Source organism: Leopardus geoffroyi, chromosome E3 (assembly GCF_018350155.1).
Source record: "Leopardus geoffroyi isolate Oge1 chromosome E3, O.geoffroyi_Oge1_pat1.0, whole genome shotgun sequence".
NCBI lineage: Eukaryota > Metazoa > Chordata > Mammalia > Carnivora > Felidae > Leopardus > Leopardus geoffroyi.
The window spans coordinates 39,616,764-39,638,203 of NC_059340.1; the positions used below are offsets into that span (position 1 = coordinate 39,616,764).

Sequence of the window (21,440 nt, forward strand, 5' to 3'; positions counted from 1 at the left end):
CCTCCGCCCCCTCCTGTAGGATCCCCGGATCAGGTGGCTTCTGGTCTTTCAGCTCCTGTCTCCGCCGTATGCCCTCTCTGCCACAAGGGGGCACCTGGCGAGCTGCGGCCGCCCCGTCCACACCGCCTGGCGCTCCCTGCAGGGGACGGAAGGGCACCGAGTGCTGCTTCCTCGTTGGATGTTTGCTCACCGAGCAGGCCCGCGGAAAGGCAGGGGACCTCAGGTGCCTGAAACACAGTTTGCACACACTTGTTTCCGTGGGAGGAGGACCCCGGCCCCCTGCCTCCCGTTGCCGTGCGCCCCATTCCGTGTCCAGCCTGAGCAGCCTCTGCGTTGGACCCCTTCTCTCCGCCCCCAGGAAGTCTGTCCCTGCCCCGGTCTGAAGGCCAGGTGCAAAGCCTCGCACGCAGAGCGTCTGCCCACAGAGCAGGCTGGTTTCCTGTGCAGGAGCCGCGGTCGGTCGGGAGCTTGAAGATGTGTCACACGCTGCCCGGGGCTGCTGGTTCCCGCCTGACAAACGCCGCTGCCGCTGCCGGGACGGCCGTTTACCATCACGGGACAAGTGGCTCTGTGATTGCGAACCAGACTTGTTTGTGAAAAGAGCTCTGGGGCGCTTGAGTGGCTCAGTCCGCTAAGCGTCCGACTCTTGATTGCGGCTCCGGCCGTGACCTCATGGTTCCTGAGTTCGAGCCCTGCATCGGCAGTGTCCGGGCAGAGCCTGCCTGGGATTTTCTCTCCCGCTCTCTGCCCCTTCCCCGCTATCCCTCTCTCTGAGATAAATATGTGAGGTTAAAAAAAAAAAATAAAACGGCACCTCCATGTAAATCTTTATAAATCTCGGTGCACCCTCCTAATCATTTCTTGGGCTAACTTTTCCATGGGTGCTTTGGTCACACAGGCTTCCTGTTTTCAAAGGTTTCTAAACCACGAGAAAGACTCCAACACAGTAAGAGGGGCCTACTTCCTACAGTGTTTTCGACACCGAGGGCTTCCACTTCTATGGCCTTGGTAAGCTTATAGGTTAAAAAAAAAGCATCCCAGTTTTTAAAGAGTTACCATTTTGTTTTTGTAGGAGCCGTCCAGTCTTACCCAAAGAAATCAAAGCCATACAAAGGACAGGGGAGAAATCGAAAAAGGTCCTAAACCCCACCCTCTGGAAATAGCCGTTTTTCCGATTGAACACTGTTCCAGAAGTCTGTTTGGAAAGGCAGGTTCAAGGGCAGGCAGGAGGAAGCATAGGTAGGGTGGGGCCGGGCGGGGACCTGGACACACACGTGCCTGCTCCCCCCAGACACCTCCAGACTCCAGAGAACGGCAAGATGTTTACAAAGAGAATAATTCTCTGAGAGAGTTGCGCCCCAGCTCTACGGCAGGGGCCTCTCACCGGAGAGAGGCAGATGGGGTTGGGTGGATGGGGGCCAGGGCCTCAGGGGGCCTGGGGGTGGGGTTCTGGCCGCTTGCACGTGGGGGGCAGTGGGTCTGGGGTTCAGGAGAGGCTCCCAGGTAGGCCTCAGGCTGACCGGTTGATGCCCTGTAACGGGTTAGATTGTGGCCCCCCAAGAGGATATGTCCGCTCGGGACAACTGATGTGACCGTATCGGGAATAGGGCCTTTCTTTGCAGACGTGATCAAGGTAGAGATCTTGGGATTATCTTGGGTAGAAAGCAGTTTAAGAGCTGTCAGGAGAGAGAAAAAGAGAAGTCACACACGGGGGAACGGCACCCGTGGGGCGGGGGGGAGAGATGAGCTCCGGGGGTGCAGCTAGGAGCCAAGAGGCGCCCGCCACCAACTGGGAGAAGCAGGGAACGTTCTGCAGAGACTTTGGGCTGCGCGCGGCGGCCAGCAGATGCCTGGATGCCGGACCCCGGCCTCCGGCGCCGGGACAGGATCCATTTCTGTTGTCTTGAGCCACCAGACGTGGTCATTTGTTAGGACACTCGGGAAGCCGGTGTTGTCCCTCCCGATTTTGTTCCTCACGTCCTCGTTAGTCCAAAGGTTGTTAACTTTTGTAACTTTGTATTCACACTGGGACCAGGGTTCCCACAGGTATGTGTTGGTCCGTATTTAAATGAACTCAACCGACCATGTGAGCTCCCGGTCAGATGAATTTCATCACCCATTCTTTTCCCTAAAAAGTGGGTAATCCCCTCGATGTGCCTACAGCGTCATGAGGTCAAGAATGTCTGCTGTGGCCGGGCTTGCCCGGTGGCGGGAGGACAGACAGGGAACAGCAGGAGGGAGCTTTCTGGGGCGACGGCGTGCTCTGTGGCTACAAAGAAGCCTGGCTGAGAGAGCTACGTGCGTCTGTCGAAACCCCATGGATAGACACTTCCAGATCTGTGATTCCCTTGCATGAAAATTGTACTTCGAAGTGGGGGGGGGGGGATAGCCCCATACAACGTCTCCTTCGTGACACGCGTGATGTGGTGTCTGAGAGGAGGGGCGCTGGTCTGCAGCTGAGGTTGTCATGTTTCAGTGCATCCAGAAACAACAATAACATGGTAAGTGGCCGAGCGTGAGTACGTCAGGTGTCGGCTGTGAAAATCTTTCAACTTTGTAACGGGCTCCAGTATTTGCGTAGTACGTTGGGGAGAAGGTCTGCCGACTTTATACTTGGCAGACTCTAGCTTGCCTGGGTCCACTCGGACCCCCTGCCCTTGGTGGAGAGCCATGGTCTCGGGAAGCTCCGGGCCCTCCCGTGGGTGCGGTGTGGATGGCGTCCGCTCGCTATCGGGAGGTGGCCCCCCAGCCCAGAGACGCCCCCACGGGGCTCCTGCCCTCGGCAGCCCTACACAGGGAGGGCTCGACCATCCTTGGGAAGGAGCCGAGCACGCGATTCAAAAACCAGTTTGATGTGGCCCCGGCACCTGATACCGAAAGGGACAGGGGGCGCCATCTGGCCGAGCCCTCAGGAACACAAACAGATTGCTGAGACCTGCACACTGTCCTCTTCTGCCTCACGACCTCATGCAGGGGCATCCGTTAGGGGCCCGTCCACAGAGCAAGAGACGGAGGCCCGGAGCGGCAGCACACAGGCAGCAGAGAGCAGGCTCAGAACGTGGGCGGGTCGGAAGCTCGGGCAGCAGCGACGTCCCGGGGCCGGCAGCGCGCTGAGCCCACAAGGTCGGCGGTGCCATCAGCGGGAAGGGCCCCCGGGGAGGAGGTCAGGAGAGCAGTGGGGGAGGGGTGCCAGCCCCAGGGGAGTCTCGGGGAGATGCCGACCAGGGCTGTGGACTGCGTGTGCGTGTCCCCATTCGTGTGCGGAAGCCTTCACCCTCAGCGCGATGGCCCTTGGAGGCGAGGCCCGAGGGAGGTGACGTGCTGTTTGTCCCAGCAGCCGCAGCCGACCGATGCACCGGGTCACGCACACGTGTGCCAGGACGGCCTCGGGGAATCGGAACCTGGATGTCCTGCCTCCCCTGGAGTTGACGCTTGGGGATGGTCCGTCTTTTTTTCTACACTCGCACTAGAGCGATTTTAATCCCATAAAAGATGAGACAAAACGTGCGCTCGGGTGTCCCGGCGTTCCACCAAGAGCGCTCAGCTTCTCGGGGCAGAGTGGAGAAAAATGCTGAGCTCGGATCGTGGCATCAGCGGGCATTGAGGCCTTCTCGTCCTCTGTGCCTCAGGCTGCGGGCACAGAGCGGTGCCCCCCAGCCCCGCGCCAGAGGGCCGGGAGATCGGACTCAACCTCCCACCCCTGCTGAAAGAAGTCCCCGTGTCCCGCTCCTGGCAGGCTGAGGTCACCGCCTTGCAAATGCCCCCACCCCCAGGGACAAAGGGCGTGTGTTCAGTCTCCCCAGGGCCGCGCTGGGCAGGTAGCTGAGGGGGCAGGGCTGACCTTCTGAAAGACGTGTGCACGAGTGTGTGTGTGTGTGTGTGTGTGTGTGTGTGTGCGCGCGCGCGCCGTGTGCAAACCCCGGTGCGTGGGGAGGACGCATCCGTATGTGAGCGCACGTTCACGCACTCTGAACACGCACCTTGCGTGCGCTTTCGGGCCCGTGCTGTCACCCCCGTTGTCTGGGCAGCGGCCGGCTCTTCTCCCAGCCCCCACCCCAGGTGGTGCTTCCCCGAGTTCCGGTCCACACGGAGCCTCCTCTGGGAGCGAAGCCCAGCCAGCCTGGCACGTGAATTGGCAGCAAAACCTTCAACAGCGCCCAGCGGCTGTGGCAGGATCGGAACAGAGTCCCCTTTGTGTGGCCGCCAGGCCTTTCCTCCAGAGCTGTGCCTGCCGGGCGCCCGGGCCTATTGCGCCCCCAGCCCCCACCCCCCCCCGCAGGTTCTGGGGGCCTGTGGACGGGCTCAGCTGCCCGTGCCCTCCGCCCCACGCCTGCCCCGTCTGTGGGCCTGACTGCCCCTGGGAACGGCGAGAGCATTGGGAGGACGGGTCGGGGAGCCCTTACCTCCCAACCTGAGTCAGCAGGGGCCTGAGCCCCAAGGGGCCTCCCGAGGGAGACGGGTGCAGGGCCGCAAGGAAGGGCCAAGGCCAGAGCAGAGAGGGGCTCTGAAGGCGGGTTGTGAATGGCTGTGGACGAGGCTGCCTCTGCTCCAGGGCGGGCAACGGGGACCCACCTGGGATCGGCTGACTTTGTGGGTGAAGGGCCCGAGATGGCACGCGTTAGGTTTTCCGGGTCACAAAGTCTCTGTCGCAACTGCTCGGCTCTGCTGCTGTGGGGTGACAGCAGCCCCAGACGATACACAAATGAATGGCCTTGGCTGGGTGCTCCTGACGTTCTCTGCGGGCAACGGCCTGGAATGCCGTAGAATTTACACGTGAGTCTTTGGGCCCCTGCACAGACAACAGATGGCACAATCGCGGCACTCGGGTGACGGGAGGTCCCCGGACGGGATGCCGGGAAGCAGGGAAGCCGAGATTTGGACGCCGTGTGGCTCCAGTGCCCCCTCCCGAGTTGAGGACCGCGACCCGGTGGTTTTTCTCAAAGGGTGGAGGCCTTGACGGCCTCAGCTCCAACCCGTCACAGGGAGCCTGGACCGGTGGCGGCAGCAGGGGCCTCAGAACCCCAGCCCCGGACAAGTACCGTCACCTCCCGGCTAAGCCTGACCCCGGCCTGACCCCAGCGGCCGTCGGGGGCACTGGCCTGGAGAACCGCCCTCTCCCCGATCCGTGCCTGAGTCCGTCACCTCTGCCGTCCGGTCCGCCTGAGGCCCCTTGAGGCCAGCCCGTCCCAGCCACACACGGTCCCTGCACAAAGCAAACACTGGCGCTGTTTGCCAGGTGACAGGCCGTGGAGGGCCAGCCCCTGGGGTCTCTCCCACCTGGCCCCAGGCACACAGCCCAGCTCTCCGAGGGTCACAGGGAGCTCAGCCTGAGCTCGGGGAAGCCCAGGGGACCGCAGGCTCCACACGGGCCTGGACGAGGTCCTGAGGCGGGTTGTGTACCACGCAGGGACCCCCGGGCCCCAGGGAGCTTCTGTGGGCTTCCAGAGGGCAGCTCCCCCGTGGGATGGACACCTTTCTGGCCCAGCTGGGGAGGGCTCTCAGCAAAGCGCCCCACGTCTGAAGTGCACCTCTGGTCTACGTGCTGGGGAGCGAGACCCAGAAGCGACAGACAAAACCTGTCACTGTCCCGTCTTGTTTGTGTAGGCCGTGGGGCCGAGACAATAAACACAGCGTGTCCGGAAGGCTCCTGCAGAATGGCTCTGGGATTCCCCCAGGAAGAGCCCCCACCGCCCAGCTCCTTCTTCCCCCCCTGGTGGCCCTTGTTCCTTCCTTCTGGACGGGGGCCCACAGGGACGGGGAGGGTATATAGGGCCAGGCGGAGTGGCCAGGAGCAAGACTCCGCAGGACCGGGACTGGGCCACAGGACTCTCCCCGCCAGGTAAGGCTGTGTTTGCGCCCCACGACGGGGCCTGGCCGGGCCGGACGGGGCCCCTCTCCGAGTCCTTCTCTTCTCTCCAGGAGCCTTGGGACTCACCTTCCAGAAGCCATGCTGCTGAGGCTGACACTCGCCCTCCTGTGGAGCACCTGCTGGGCAACACGTAAGTCTGGCGGGTGTGCGCCCTCTGGTCCCAGCGGCCACCCTCGCCTGCGCGCTCCGGGAGGCCCCGGGTCTGGGCCCGGCCCTGACCGCAGACTGACTCTTGTCTCAGGACCCTGCCGTGTCCCTGCACGGCGGCACCCGGCCCGGGGCAGGGATGAGCCACATATTAGCGTCTGGGTTCTTCCTCTCCCTGACCCCGTCCCTTCATCCATCTAGAGATGTACGGGAGGGGAGGAGGCAAATACTTCAGCACACCCAGAGACCACGAATATGAAATCACCGGAATCCAGGTGGCCGTAGGTTCCTCGGGCATACTGAAGAGGTGAGTAGGAGCAGGGCCACGAAGCCCTATCACCACGGCCTCGGGGCCCTGGGAAGAGGGCTTAGCACCTCTTCCCCTTGTGCCTTCGCTGGGTCTGCATGTACAGTCCTGGGGAGGGAGGCCAGCACCGTAGGGGACAGAATGTGGGCAGGGCAGGGGGGGAGGAGGCGTGGGGGGTCAGGGACGCCCCGATGGGCAGAGCTGGTGGAACTCTCCCAGGGGAGTGAGGGAGTCACCTGCTTCTCTGACCTGTGACCTGGTCTGCTCCGTATCTGGGGCTCAGAAGGTGCAAGCTGGGCCCGGGGACAGCTCCCCACTGTGAGCAGTGACAGCAGGGGGCACCGCCCGAGTGGCACTGTGTTCCAAGCTCCCCTTACCAACGGTCTCAGGGACTTCCCCCCCCCCCCCACCCCCCGAAGCACTCCCACTTTGCAGGTGAGGACACAGGCCCAGAGAGGCCGGGTGATGAGCCCAAGATCACAGAGCCCGAAAGCATCAGGGCAGGGGTCTGAGACCGGGACCTCTGTGTCAGGAGCCCAAATCCACGTGCGTGGGGACACGTACCTGTAGGGACAGGGCTGCTGTCCTTGCCAGGCGATAGAGCGCCTGGGGAGTGCTGATTCAGCCCAGGTCTGGCCCTCCAACGCTTCCCTGTCTCCCAGTATCCAGGCGCGATATGGACCCTCCTGGACCACCGTGTCTGGTTGTCCGTCATCCGGAACTCCACAGGAATTCATCCTCTATCCGGGAGAGCACATCATAGGGATAACTGGCTCCTACAAAATGTATCTCCGGTCCCTGAACCTATACACAAATATGAGGCGCTATGCCACATTCGGGAAGGACAGTGGCACGAACTTTGTCGTCTACCCCGACCAGGTCGAGAAAGTGCTCACAGGAATCTGTGGCCAGTGCACGCTTTTAGGCATCACGGGCCTCTGCTTTGTGTGGGATTACCCTCTAGAGTTCTGGGACCTGATCCAGCAAAACAGTACCTTACCAGAGAAATGAGTGTTCCTGGGTCCCAGGGGTGGGGCTTGGGTCAACCTGGGTCAACGTGGCTCGTGCTGGGCTGACGCCACTGAGGTAGCGGAGTCTGGACCCCAAATTTCAATCCACGAATAAATAAAGCTTCTGCAAGAATGGTGCCTCCAGGTGTGGTCCTTGGGTCCCGGGGTGTGACCAAAGCTTTCCGAGCTGGTGGGGGGATGAGGCCTCCGGGCCGGGGGTGCGAGGGGAGGACAGAGGAGGGTGTGACGTCCCAGGCCCTGGTGATTCTGCCGAGAACGAAGGCCCTACCTGTGCAGCCCTTGGACTTCAAAGATCCTCAGTCTCGGAGGAGTCTGGGCTCCAAGGACGCCCCGCACCCCGTCCCTACCCGAGGCCCATCCAGCTGGCCTCCGATGGCCCGAGTTCAATTCCGGTTTTCTCTGAGTGCGCACCGGGCCTCAGGGAAGTCGGTCATTCACTCATTCGGCACACATTGGCCAAGGCCTCATCCATGCCGGGCTCCCCGGCCACTCAGGGGCAAGAGAAGGAGAGGGGCGCCTGGGTGGCTCAGTCAGTTGAGCGACAGACTTCAGCTCAGGTCATGATCTCACGGTTCATGAGTTCAAGTCCCTCATCGGGCTCTGTGCTGATAGCTCAGAGCCTGGAGCTGCTTCAGATTCTGTGTCTCCCTCTCTTCCCCTCCCCCACTCACTCTCTCTCTCTCACTCAAAAATAAATAAACATTTTTTTTTTTTTAAAAGAGGAGAGACTCGGTGTCTCCGGCTGAAGGGTCCCCTGTGGGGGGACAGAGGCAGAAACAGGTGGTGGCAGTAGTTGTGGCATCTGCGCTTGTGGGGACACATGCAGAACCTCGTGCATAGGCACCCGCCTAGAGGCTGAGTGATGGGGGTGTGCTTCAGGGAAGCCTTCCCGAAGGAGGCAACATCTGAGCCCAGAGGCTGAGTGAGGCCCGGCCCTGTAGAGACAAGGGGAGCAGGCGGTCTGGGCTGAGGGACCAGCACGGGCAAGGGCCAGGGCCAGAGACAGCTGAAGACAGTGTTCCCCGTGACCTTGCCATATCGGTCACCGTTGTCCAGATATCTTGAAATTGACACCCCTCACCGCTTGAAAACTGTGGCTGTTTTCAGTCTTGCCATTTAATCTGTCGGCAGTGAGAGCACAAGTATGGACCGAACCCCTCATATTGACGGTACGCACACATTTTGACAAGCATCGGGGGTGACTTTGCAGGACACTCTTCCGGCTGCGTGGAAAAGCCACGGTGGGGGCGGGGGGCCTTCCCTTCCCACCCCGGCCCCCCGCTCCATGCCGCCCAGGGGCGGGCCCGTTGCATAGTTAATTGCTTGCCGGTGGATTTCTAAAAGGGAAATCTGTTTTCGGCAGGAGACTCTTGACCCCTTTCTCGGAGGCCTTTCTTGGGGCTGGCTGCTTCAGGGGGGCACCTTACCTCCCAGGGCTCCTGGTATGGCAACCAGGACGGTCAGAAACGGGACCGTGTTGGCTTGAAGACACAGCGCCCAGGTCCACGGCGGTCACCGCCTTGTGACTAGATTCGGGAAGCGAGGGAGCAGGACGGGGCGGGGGGCAGGGGCCAGCTCAGGGGCGGGTGTGCCCACTGATTGCAAAGCCCGGTCCGTGGCCCAGATGGTCCTTATTTGTGAGCAGTTGGCCGGAAGTCCCGCGTGGTTCTCGCGGCGAACCCCGCGCGCGCCCTGGGCAGCCGGCACACCCGCGCTGTGGCGATGCCGCACCTGTTCTCAGGACCTCGGGGTCACCACGGTGCGGTCCTCGCACAGACACCGCAGAGGGGCCAGAGCTGGGGCGTGGTTGCTGCGTGCGCCCCAGGCCCCCTCCCCTTAGTGACAAGGCCCATGCGGGCTCGCGTGTGTGTGTGTGTCTGTGTGAACCTTTATTTAACGTGCACTCCGGGTTGCTCCGGCCTCGCCTTTTGCCACCAGAACCGGGGTCACGGGGTCTCCGCCGCAGGGGACCCAGGCCCCTCTCAGAACCCAGCAGGCGGCCTCCCTGAGCGGGTCTCCCCCCGGGCGGGGTCGTCGGCTGCCTGCTGGAGGTGGGGGACCCCTGGACCGGTCCCCACGCGAGGCGGGTTCCGCGAGGCAGCAGACCCCGCGCGGGTTGGCAGGTGGCTCCACCCCGTGTGGCCTCGACGGCTCCTCCTCACCGCGGGCTGCTTCTGCTGGAGGCCGGAGGGAGGCTGGCTCCCTGGCCCTCTCCCCACACCCGGCCTCCGTGCACCCCTCCCTCCCGGCTCCAAAGGCCCCTCGCCTAGGAAGTCCTTCCTGCCGTCTACCCACTTTCCGCGTTGGACAGGCAGTCGGCTTCATCCCTCGGGAGGGGCCGGTTCTTTCCCCGTGTAACAAACCTCCAGCTGCTGGGGCTTCGCCTGATTCCCCACGTGCACTTCCGTCCCCGGGACAGGTGCTCTGTTCACCTGTCCTCAGACCCCAGCTCAGGCCTGTTCCCTCCGAAAAGAGGCAGAGGCCTCTTTGGGATATACCCTCCCCTTCAGTGTCCAGAGACTCGGGCCCCAGGGGCCACTCATGTGGGGCCGAGACCCACAGCCGCCTCTGAGTCTCTTCCCGTGGGTCCCAGCAGGCCCACTTGGGGCTCAGCATGTTCTGGGCCATGGCTTCTGCTCTCCTGGTGGAAAAAGGACCCTTTAAGTGTTGGGGGAAGCTCCTCCTGGGGCCGCAGCTTCTCCAGGGTCTGCCCAGCTCACTACTACCCCTCTCTGGGCCCCCCCCTCCAGTCTACTGGACTGAGGCCGAGGCAGCCCCACTGGGACCCTCTGACCTGTCCCCCCTCACCGAATCCCAATGGACCAGAGGTGAGCCTTGGCCCCAGCTGGGCCACTCGTTCTCAGGGCCAGAGACGGGCCAGTCGGGCTCTGCAGGCGGCTGGTGTTGTCACGAGTAGGACCGGGAGCATGGGGCGGCCGTGTCCCCGGAGGGTCTGAACCTCTCGGGTGGGAGAGGGAGACCGGGGAACAGCAGAAAAGAGGCAAGAGGGATGGCCTGATGGTCGTCTGGCCAAGCTCTAGACTGTTTCTTACCTCAGCTGACTCCTGCTCTCGAATCCCAGGACACATCTCAGGGCGGGCTCCCAGATAAAATGCAGGCCACTCAGTTAAGTCTGAATTTCAGATAAACAGCAAATAACTTTTGACCAAAGTATATATGAAACATTGAGTTTTTAAAAGTATAACTATGTCCCAGGGGCGCCTGGGCGGCTCAGTCAGTTAAGCGTCCGACTTTGACTCAGGTCACGATCTCACAGTTTGTGAGTTGGAGCCCCGTGTCGGGCTCTATGCTAACAGCTTGGAGCCTGGAGCCTGCTTCCAATTCTGTGTCTCCCTCTCTCTCCCCCTCCCCTGCTCATGCTCTCTCTGTCTCCCTCAAAAATAAACATTAAAAAAAATTTTTTTAAATAAATAAACGTGTAACTATGTCCTAAATATTGTTTTGTTTTTTTAAGTATAAGTATATCCCAAACACTGCACGGGGTATACTTATACTAAAAAATTTTTTCAGTGTTCATCTCAAATTCAAATTTAACTGGGTGAGACCACCTGGTGGCTCAGTTTGAGCATCCAACTTTGGCTCAGGTCATGATCTCACGGTTCTTAAGTTCGAGCCCCAGGTCAGGCTCTCTGCTGTCAGTGCAGAGCCTGCTTTGGATCCTGTGTCCCCCCCCCCCCCACCCTCTCTGCCCTTCCCCCACTCACAGTCTGTCTCAAAAATATACATTTAAAAGTTTAGGGGCGCCTGGGTGGCTCAGTCGGCTAAGCATCCGACTTCAGCTCAGCTCACGGTCTCAACGTTTGTGAGTTCGAGCCCCACATCGGGCTCTGTGCTATCAGAGGAGAGCCTGCTTCAGACCCTCTGTCTCCCTCTCTCTCTGCTCCTTCCCTGCTCGTCCTCTCCCTCTCTCTCAAAAATAAATAAACATTAAAGAAAAAGATAAAAAAAAAATGTAACTGGGTGTCTTTTGCTGGATGTGGCAACCCTAACCCGAGAAGTCTGGGAACGACAGCGTGGTTTCAGGGAGGCTCTGGGGAGGAGAGGCCAGGCGGGAGGGGTCCTGGAGGTTGGGTAAGGGCACCTGAGGGGAGCCTTTCCCTCCAGGCTTCAGGGACTCCACGAGAAGACAGCACCAGAACTGTGTCACGGGCTTGCCACCTGTAGGGCCACACAGAAGGGCCTCTGCCTGGCAGGGAGCTCTGACGGGCGCATCCTGAAATTGTTAACGCATTTTTTTTTTTTTTTTTTAGAGCGTGAGCAGGGGTGAGGGGCAGAGGGAGAGAGAGAGAGGGAGAATCCCAAGCAGTCTCTATGCTTAGCACAGAGCCCAACCCTGGGATCATGACCCACACCACCCTGGGACATGACCCCAGCCGAAATCAAGTCAGACCCTCGACCAAGTGAGCCACCAGCTGCCCCTTAGAAGTTTTCATCGAGGGGCCCTGCCTTTTCTTGTACGCTGGGCGCCCAAGGGATGCAGCGCTTGGAAGAGACTCCATTTCCCGGGGGCCCCCGTCTTCCCCGCTCCGGGTCAGCCTCCAGGCGGGTCATTCGTGCCCCCCGCCTTCCCCTCCAGCCTCGCCTCCCCAGGCCAAGCCGGGTCCCGCCAGCCCCCAGCGCCTCCTGTCCCCGCTTGGCCTGGTCTGGGCCCCCAGCTCGCCCCCTCAGACCCAGGCGCTGCCCAGCTGCGTCCACCGCAAGGGGCCCCGAAGCCTCCGCCTCTGGACAGGCTCTCGCAAGAAGCCGGCAACTCTCCGCGTGGGGTGTAGACGCGCCCCGCAGACAGAGTTCTCAGACACTTAGGCCGAGCGGATGTGCAGGGCTGCCTCCGCCAGCGAAACGGCGGCCGCAGCAACCTGCTCGTAGTCTTTATGTCGCGTTCGCCGGGGCGGGGGAACACCAGAGAATGTTGAAGCGCGGAAGGAAAAGACGAGGAGCCTCCAGACACGGCCGGAACGCGCATCCGGCGTTGACCGGAGCGCATGCAGGGAAGGTGTGCAGTCTCCGGGCCTTGGAGGTGACCGCCCTGGGTCTGTTCCCTAAGTGGCTCCCGGGGGGACCGTGGGGCTCTGTTCCCATAGTCCTGTGGCCTTGAGCCTTGAGCTCAGAGCCTCGACGACCCGTCAGCCATGACCCCACTGTCTTCCCCAGGGCTTGCGGTACGGTCTCTCAAAGTGACTCCACAGCGGGGCCTCCTGGGAAGAGCACAGGCCACTCAGGTTTCGAGTTCCTGGCCGCAGCCCCCAGACAGATGCGCCCCGCAGCCCAGGCCGGGCCCGCGGGACGTGGGGAGAGCCAACGAGGGGTGGCGAGAGATGCCCAGCCACCCACCCACCTCAGCTCAGGTCTGGATTTCAGGGTCGTGAGTTCAAACCCCGCGTTGGGCATGAAGCTTACCTGAAAAAGGAAAAACAAAAAAGTTCCGCTCCCGCTGCCCCATCCGAGGTCTCCTACGAACACCTGCTGCTGGAGCCTTCCCGCGGGCCAGGCCTCAGGACATCGAATCTCTGCTTTATTCCTATTTTACAGCTGAAGACACAGGCTTGGACGTGTTCGGCGCGAGGTCACTCAGGGAGTTAGTGGCCAAGGCCGAACTCAATCCCGGGACAAGTCCTGAGCAGCCCCTCGCGGCCGCTTCTGCCCTTTGCCGCCACCCCCTCCCCCCCACCACCGAGGAGATGCCAGAGGAGGGATGCCCGGCCCTGGCTCCCATCTCCCCCAGCCAGCCTCTGCCCCTTCCCTGACCCAGTCCTCCCAGCCTGCGCCCCGTGCACAGCCAACCAGCCCCATCCGACACGTCCCCTCCACGCCCCCTCCCCACCACAGCCGCCACCCGAGAGCTCAGGGCCCCTGGCGCTGCCCGCTGAGGGAGGTTGCAGGGGTGAGGGGCAGCCTGGAGAGGCCCGGAGAGACTCCCCGTAGGGCTACTGTGATGCCAGGGGAGGGGGCGGAGGTGGCCTTGGGGCAAAGGGCTGAGTCCTCTCTGGAAAGGTCCCCAGGAGGAGACAAAGGGCTGTTGGTTCCACAGGGCCGAGCCGAGCCAGAGGCTGCGAACTCCTCTGTGGGTTTGGCTGCCCTTCCGGCTTCCTGGAAGGAGGGAGGGAGGGCCAGGAGCAGGTCTGGCTGAGTGCAGGGACTGCAGGGCGGGGTGGGCGGGAGCAGGAGGCCTGACTTCCTTCATCGTTTGGTCCTGCTGAGAGTAAGAGGCGGCTGCCCCATTTTACAGATGAGCAAGCCGGGACCCAGGGAGGGGAAAGGATAGCGCGGGCCTTACCCGCGGTGGAGCAGGAGTCCGTGTCGGCCAACATAAGCCTCGGCCTAGACAGAGCCCGGAGCCTGCGTCCATAAACGAGGAAGCCAGAAACCCCCCAGCCGGCCTGTCCCCACCGGCCGGAGGTCAGAGTCCTCAGCGAGGGGCCTCGCTCGGCGTTTCCAGGGCCTCGTGTGTCCATCAGGAGCCTGCGGAGACCCACCCAAGACAACCAGCTGGCCGGAGGGATTTCTCTGTCAGCGCTGTTGACGGGGTCACAGGTTTTCCAGGGTAGGACCAACCCCCTTGGTTTAGAGCAGTGGTTCCCAAGTGGGGTTGGCGGTGCCCCCGGGCGACCTTTGGCGTGTGGGGAGACATGGGGTTGTCACAAGTGGGTGAGCGTTACGGACATCGAGGAGATGGGGGCCAGGGAACTCGCTAAATATCCTACGATGCGCAGCACGGCCCTCCCATCCACACACGAACAAAGACCTCTCTGGCCCCAAACTGCAGAAGGCCAAGGTTGAGGACCACGGACAAGTTGCGTGGGTGTGCCCTGTAGCCCTCAGGTCTCCCTCTCACCCCACGGGAGTCGGATGGGGGTCCAGAGTGGGGTCCATCTCCCTGGAGGCCTGTGCCCGGACCCCGCCACGCCTTTGGGCAAGGGGCATTTTCTCTGCGCTCCCGCTCTCTGCCCCCAGCCCCCCGTGTCTCTGGGGCTTTCCAGCGGAGGAGGCGTTCTGCGATGTCGTCCACAACAGTTCACATGCTGTACGAGGTTGGCAGGTATTTTTACTGTGGTCAAATACACATAAAATTTACGATTGAAGCCGGTTTATTTTGTATCATTTTTTCTTTTTAAGAAGATCTAAGTTTGAGAGAGAGAGAGAGAGAGAGAGAGAGTGCGCATGTGCACAAGTGGGGGAGGGGGCAGAGAGAGGGGGAGAGAGAGACAATCCCCAAGCAGGCTCAGTGTGGAGCCTGGGTGGCTCGTTGGGTTGGGTGTCCGACTTGCCTCAGGCCTTGATCTCAGAATTTGTGAGTTCGAGCCCCGCATCAGGCTCTGTGCTGACCGCTCAGGGCCTAGAACCTGCTTGGGATTCTGTGCCTCCCTCTCTCTCTGCCCCTCCCCGGCTCAGGCTCTGCCTCTCGGAAATGAATCGACGTTAAAAAAAACTTTTTTAAGGTTATTTATTTATTTTGAGGGAGTGAGAGAGCGAGCGAGCATGAGCGGAGGAGGGGCAGAGAGAGACAGAGAGAGAATCCCAAGTAGGCTCCACGCTGCCAGGGCAAAGCGGGACCACGCAGGGCTTGAAACCACAAACCTTGAGCTCATGACCTGAGTTGACATCAAGCGTAGGACGCCTAACCGACTGAGCCCCCAGGCGCCCCTGAAATGTTTCTCGTCTCTTTGTCCGAGGACCTTTATGTCACAGCAGCAGGGACATACGAAACCTCCAACGAGAAAATGAAGGCCTCGGAGAAATCCAGCGCCTACAGAACCAGGGACCAGCCTCACAGCGGTTTGCACTTGTCTGTGGTCTCTGTGCGCCTGCGGGTGAGCCCAGGCAGGGCCGCTGGAGCCCCGGGAATGAGGTGTCTGCGAGCCCCCGGACCCCCTCCTCACCTGACACACCAAGACACCAGCTCCCGCGCTGCGGGCGGGAATGCAGGCTGGCACGGCCACTCGGGAAAGCCGTCTTGTCCCTCATGAACTCGGATACATGCCCCCCGCGTGCGTCCTCCATGCCGCCGCTAGGTGGTGAGCGAGGGGACTGGAAACTTCTACGTACACTAAGATTCGTGCACGATTGTCCACTTTGTCCACAGCAGCGCTGACACAGCCCCCAAATGTTCGTCGGCTCGGACCTGGAGAGACAGCACCAAGTGTAAATAAAATGAAATACTGCTCAGCAATGAGAGAGGGACAAACTAGTCAAGTTCAAGTAACACGGATGAACCTCAAAATCCTAACACCGGATGGAAGAAGCCAGACGCAAATGAGTCCGTATAGAGGATTTTGTTTATAGGAAATTAAAACATTTTTTAACGTTGAGTTTTCAGAGAGAGGAAGATAGAGTGCAAGCGGGGGAGGGGCAGAGACAGAGGGGGACACAGAATCCGAAGCAGGTTCCAGGCTCTGAGCTGTCGGCACACAGCCCGACGCGGGGCTCGAACCCACAGACCACGAGATCATGACCTGAGCCAAAGTCGGACGCTCAACTGAATGAGCCACCCAGGCACCCCTCTACTTGTAGCATTTTAAAATGCATTTAGGCAGGGGCGCCTGGCCGGCTCAGCCAAAGGAGCGTGTGACTCTTAATCTTGGAGTCGTGGGTTTGAGACCCACATCGGGTGTAGAGATTACTAAAAAAAATCACGAACCTTACAAAATAAAAATAAAATGCATTTAGGGGGATAAAAGGGTTTAAGCTTGATAAAGCGGACACCCAGCTGCAGAAGGTGCCTTTGGGGACACAGAACCAGGTGTTTGCAGAGGATCCTGTTTGAGCTGAGGACACAGAGCGTGGAGGGAGGGGCAGGGCAGACGCCTTTCCACACCCTCGCGCACACCGGCTGGTGGTGTTACTCTCCCATTTTCCGGGTGTCCCCGCGCCCCAAGTGCCAGGCGCCTCAGCACCACGCGGCACGGGGTTCTCCTGCGGGCTGGGAGAGACGCTTGTCCCCAGGAGTCCCTTCCCAGGGACTCCGACGAGTCCAGAGACGAAGGCCGCGCGGGACCGGAGCCCGGGGTCCAGGTGGAAGAAGGGACCGTTTATCCTGTGCTCGGTGCCCGCTTCTCATCGTCGCCAAGCACTCGGGCCTTTGGGCAGAAGTCTAGCTGCCAGCCTTCAGGAACATCTGAGTAAACTGTAACCACTTCCTCATCGGCGTAGCGGCTCAGCCCCGGACAGACGTGTGTTGGCCCCGAATTGTTCCTCCTTAGATGACACTGAGCTGTGCAGCTCCTGGCCCTGACTCGCCCCTCGGAGGCGTCACTAGTCCCGGGGCCTGCCAGAAGCCCACCAGGTACACAGGCTGACCAGGCGTGGCTGGCAGGTGCCCTGGAAAGACGTTCGGCTGTGCCTCGGGATGGGCAGGGCGGCTAGGTGTTCAGGAGGTATGGAGTGCCCCTCCATGCCACCCCCCCTCCCCAGGCACCGGGACCCACTCCCACTCCCCCACCCCCAGGCACCAGTGCCCCCCCACCTGGTCCCCCCAGGCACCAGGACCCCCCCTCCCCCAGGCACCAGGACCCTCCACCCCGACCCCAGGCACCCGGAATCCCCCTCTCCCAGGCACCAGGACCCTCCACCCCCACCCCAGGCACCAGGACCCCCCCTCCCCCAGGCACCAGGACCCCCCCACCCCCACCAGGCACATGAGAACCTCCTTTGTCTGCTGCAGTCGGTGGGGGGCAGGGGGGGGGGTTGTATAATCAGAAAGGTCAGGCTTCTACAGCTCTTCACACACCGCCTCTGGGGGCCAGAGAAAGAGAAGACAAAGGGGCCTGTGTCTGTGCTGCAGTCAAGTTCGGCCGGGAGAACCTTCCTGCGCGCTTGGCTGTTGGCTCAGGCTCCTTCCCTCTAAGGGGCGGGGACGCAGGAGTGGCATGGGCTCCAAATAGCACGCACTCAGGTGTGCCCACGCGCAGACACGGGTGGACGTGAGGGACACGTGTGCACACGCCACACCCCCGGGCGGTGGTCATGGCGGGGAGGTGAGGCCTCGGGCCTGGTGGGTGGAGTTGAGGCTCCCAGGTGGGTGGCTCACGGGGGAATCGGGAATCGTGGCTATTGTCAAATGTTAAGCACAAACGCGCCAGGTAATTGAGGGATTTTGTTTACTTTGAATCCTTTGTGTCTCCTCCTCACTGCCTTCTGGAAGGGTTCTCGTGGAGACTGAGGAGCTGGAGAATTGAGCACAAGAACACAGGGAGGTGATTAGTGGGAGAGGAAGTTCCCCAGGAGAGCCAGACTCTGAAGGGCCCAGCAGCCCCTTCCCCGGGAAGGCAGACGGGTGGGGGCGGGGAGGGACAGTGGGGCTCTGAGGGCCACTCCACAGGGCAAGGGGGGACACTCCAGACCATCCCGGGTGTGTGTGACTGAGGCGGGAAGCCTTCTGGACGGCAGGCTGCTGTCAGCTTGCCCGAGGCGTTAACTAGAGGCTGCCCGGGGCTGGTCTGTCCCCTAAAGGACAGATGCCGCGGGATTGAGGGGTCTGCCCCTCACCGTCCGCTCCCTCTGCCCAGGGCTGACGGCTGCAGTCAGCCCTGAGCTCTTGGCATTGAACCTGAACGGGCCTCTCGGCCTTTGTCCATAGAATGTTCCACCCACCTCTAAGGAGGGGAGGCACCCGGGGGACACGGTGGGCTAAGTGGACTGAAAGCAGGTCCCCTTTGCTTCAAAAAGGTCGAGGGAGTTCACTGGGACACAGAGGGTTCGCACATGCCCCAAATCTGAGCCAGCTTCTGAGACACGGCCAGCTCCCGTGGGCTGTCCCTGTGTTGTCGGCAGGGAGTGGGGCAGGTGGCAGCGTGCTGCTGGCCAGAGCTGGGAGATCCAGTCCGAAATGGCCAGCTGGTGTCCATGGCGACCGCGGGCGGAGCAGCTAGAGATTAGAAATCAGGCGGCTTCGAGGGGCCGGGGCCCTTGGGTTAGCGGAGTCACTGTTGGGCGCGCTACATCACTCACCCAACTCTTGGGACGCTTGTGAGAGTATCGATAACGTTAAGGAACAAAATCCAACCGAGTAAATTTGAAGATCGGATGGGCTTTATTAAGCGATTCAAGGATCGGGCAGCCGGGAGCTCCGAGTGGCACAAAATGGAGGTTTTTTTTTACAAGAAGGAGAGGGTGGGCAAGGAGTTAACGGCAAAAGAAAAGAAAAGATGGCAGCGGGCAAGGCCGCTTTCCCTTAGGTAGGGGCAGGGCGGGGGTCTGGGGTGGGTGGCGAGGCCCAGGCGCAGAGGCCCTCACTGGCACCGACCAGGCCTTGTTTCGTTTCCGGGACAGGCTGGAAAGTGCACCCAGGTCAGGGCCCAGACTCCAGGTGGGAGACTTGACCTAAGTGATGCCATTTGGGGCCTGCGATTTTCTATTTAACAATAATGACATCACGACAGGCGTCGCCCAAGACCGTCCCGAGCACGAGCGAGCAGGTGGGGAAGAAATGCAGGTCAAACCACCCAGGGGCATTGTGTCTTAGAGCCTCCGGTCGCCTCCCACCGATGCTGCTGTCACAAACCCCACAGACAGGGTGACAAACACTCCTGTCATCTCAGTTCTGGCTGCTGGGAGTCGGAGATGACCGGGGGGGGGGGGGGGGGGGGTGGCTTCTCTCCCGGTGGCTCTCAGACATGGTTGTATCCATCCAAAAGGTGGTAAACGTGCACGTTTCCCTGACTTCTGGGAGCCGCTCTAACCAACTGGAAGAGCCCGTGGAGGAGGACCCTCCTCTCTGTGGCCTGTGGTTGGGAGCACTGGGGGGTGGGGTGATCGTGTGGGGCTGAACCCCTAACCCGTGGCCCCTGTTGCTGTCCCTGGGTGGACGGTGTCAGGACGGAGAATCCTGGGCACTCTCGTATCTGGGGATCGTCTAGTGTTCAGTGTGGGGACCCCTCCTCCCACACTGGAATTGGGTCTGGGAACCTTAAAAAGACCGTAACCCACACGTTAATAAGATGCAATAATACAATTGTAAAATACAATAAAAATGAATTAAAAAATGGGAGGGAGGAGAAGACATAAAATGCATACCTACATTTTGTATAAAAATAACAGCAGCTTTTAGCCTTGTGGTGCTAAAGTGGCTGCTGGCTCTTAAGCATCACATGTACATCCAAGACGAGAAGAAGAAAGAAGAGGGGAAAGGATGCCAGCTGAGTATGTCCCTTTTATCGGGAAAAAGACAGTCTCCCCAAGAAAACATCGGACATCTGCTTCCCTCTCCCGGGCCAACACTCAGCCCCACGGGCTCTTGTGACCTTGTGGGAGCTGGTGGAAGCAGGTGCCTGACTCTTCCGGTCTCTAAGGTGGGGGGCACCAGGGAGGGGCGTTGGCCATGGCAGCAAGTCTCGGGGTGGGTGTTGGCCAGCTTGTTCTGGACGCCAGGGCAGAGCTGTGAGGTTCGGGGGGGTGGGAGTGGGGGTGGACGTCTCCTCAAGGGTTAAAGGTCTGAGGACAGAGCATGTGGAGGAACAGAAGCGCCGCTGGGGCCTCACAGCCTGCAGGGAAGACAGTTCCCGCTGGAATGACATTTGTCACCGTGGCCAGACGGCCCCGCCTCTGCCCTTGGGGAGGTAAGGGAGCTCTGCAAAGGTCTGTTCCACGAGGGAGGTAAAGCTGGGGGAGACGCCTGTCCACTGGGCACGTGGGTGTGCCGGCCCCGTGCCACCGGCCCCTGGACGTCCCCTTCAGGGGACAGCTGCAAGGGTCTCGGTCTGTGGCCCCCAGAGGCAGGCGGTGCCGGTGCAGACAAAGCAGTGGGTTCTCCCCCACCCAGAGTGGCGCAGATTTGGGGTGTGTTTCCGGGCCGAGGGGCTTCGCTGCGATCCTGGTGTGGACCATGCCGGCGCGGGGCTACGTTTGCAGCTCCGGGACCCCCCATCCTGATTAGGGAGGGGGTCACTGGACGTGCCACAGCAGGCAGCCTCGTGTGGTTCCCCACGCCAGGGCCCGGCCTGCCCTCGGGCTCCTCCCGGAGGCTGGCAGGTGCCTTTGGGCAGGGAGGGGAGGGGGTGCCTGGAGGCCGATCGCTCAGCCCCCAAGAGCCCACCCTCACGAGTGTCCTGCCACCTGTGAGGCCGCTCCTCCACCCCGGCAGGTGTTTCTAGGCATCTCCTCCGTGCGGCTTCCATCGGATGACACGTGAGGGGGACCCTCTGACCACTGAACGGGGGCAGAGGGCGGGGTGAAAGATGCACAGGCAGGGGAGAAACTGAGGGGCAGAGAGCCGTTGGCAGGAAGGGGCAGAGGAGGGAGGGGAGGCAATGGGGGAAGAAGCAGGGGCAGAACCTGGGGGCGAGGAACAGAGGGCGGATTGGGGGAGGGGGAGGGGGTGGGGATGGGGCAGAGGGCGAGAGCTGAGGGCAGGGGGAGGGGCAGGCACAGGGCGACATGGGGGGAGGGCCGGGATGTGGATTCAGCGCTCACCTGAGTCGCCGCTCACTTCCTGTGATGTGGGAACGGGCAGAAGGAAAAGGCTGGTTCCCAGGCGGGCAGGAGGCCCGTTCAGTGTTTGGTTTTTAATCAAACCAATCCCCCAGCATCCGCTGCGATCTGGTCATGACAGAAGGGCGACCAAACTACAGGAGCAGATGTCCTCCCAGCAAAGGGTGCGAGGGTACCAAACGGCAGGCAAGCCAAAACCCTGCGCTGCCCGCCGCTGCCTTCTCGAAGACTCACGTCGCGTTTCCAGTTGGACACACGGCGAAAGCAGAGCGCGATCATCTCTCCTATAGCAGGACTGGACCTCTTCGCTCTGGAATTAATCTGTTTTTCTTCTAACGTTTATTTTTGAGGCGGGGGAGGGGCAGAGGATAGGAAGGGGGCTCTGTGCTGACAGCAGAGAGCCTGATGCGGGGCCTGAACTCATCAACCGTGAGATCATGACCTGAGCCGAATTCGGACGCTTGACGGACTGAGCCACCCAGGCGCCCTAGAATGAATCTCTCTGTGTGAACTATGTGAAATTCACGGTCTCAGGTCAACCGCAGAGCCCAGGTCCGCATTTCTCACTCACTGCAGGGAATCCCAGGTGGGCTGGGTCAGGCTCCAGATGTGGGGCCGGGGGTGGGATGGGGGGCTGGTCCAG

At 61.1% G+C, this 21,440-nt stretch overlaps 1 protein-coding gene and 2 long non-coding RNA genes across 3 annotated transcripts; 1 reads left to right on the forward strand and 2 right to left on the reverse strand.

Annotated features, from left to right (window-relative positions):
* Positions 1-815: 815 nt before the first annotated feature.
* LOC123588996 lies at positions 816-9,574 on the reverse strand. Its single transcript, XR_006708110.1, has 3 exons — positions 8,782-9,574; positions 6,888-7,063; positions 816-1,676 (listed from the first exon to the last, which is right to left on the reverse strand). It is a non-coding gene; the product is annotated as an uncharacterized LOC123588996 (long non-coding RNA).
* ZG16B (zymogen granule protein 16B) lies at positions 5,484-7,466 on the forward strand. Its single transcript, XM_045460547.1, has 4 exons — positions 5,484-5,839; positions 5,920-5,999; positions 6,218-6,323; positions 6,986-7,466. The coding sequence occupies exons 1-4, from the start codon at positions 5,655-5,657 to the stop codon at positions 7,332-7,334; spliced, it is 720 nt and encodes a 239-aa protein (XP_045316503.1). The 5' UTR covers positions 5,484-5,654; the 3' UTR covers positions 7,335-7,466.
* A 3,657-nt stretch (positions 9,575-13,231) lies between the features above and the next one.
* LOC123589050 lies at positions 13,232-16,726 on the reverse strand. Its single transcript, XR_006708146.1, has 4 exons — positions 16,200-16,726; positions 15,253-15,494; positions 14,208-14,420; positions 13,232-13,834 (listed from the first exon to the last, which is right to left on the reverse strand). It is a non-coding gene; the product is annotated as an uncharacterized LOC123589050 (long non-coding RNA).
* Positions 16,727-21,440: the final 4,714 nt, after the last annotated feature.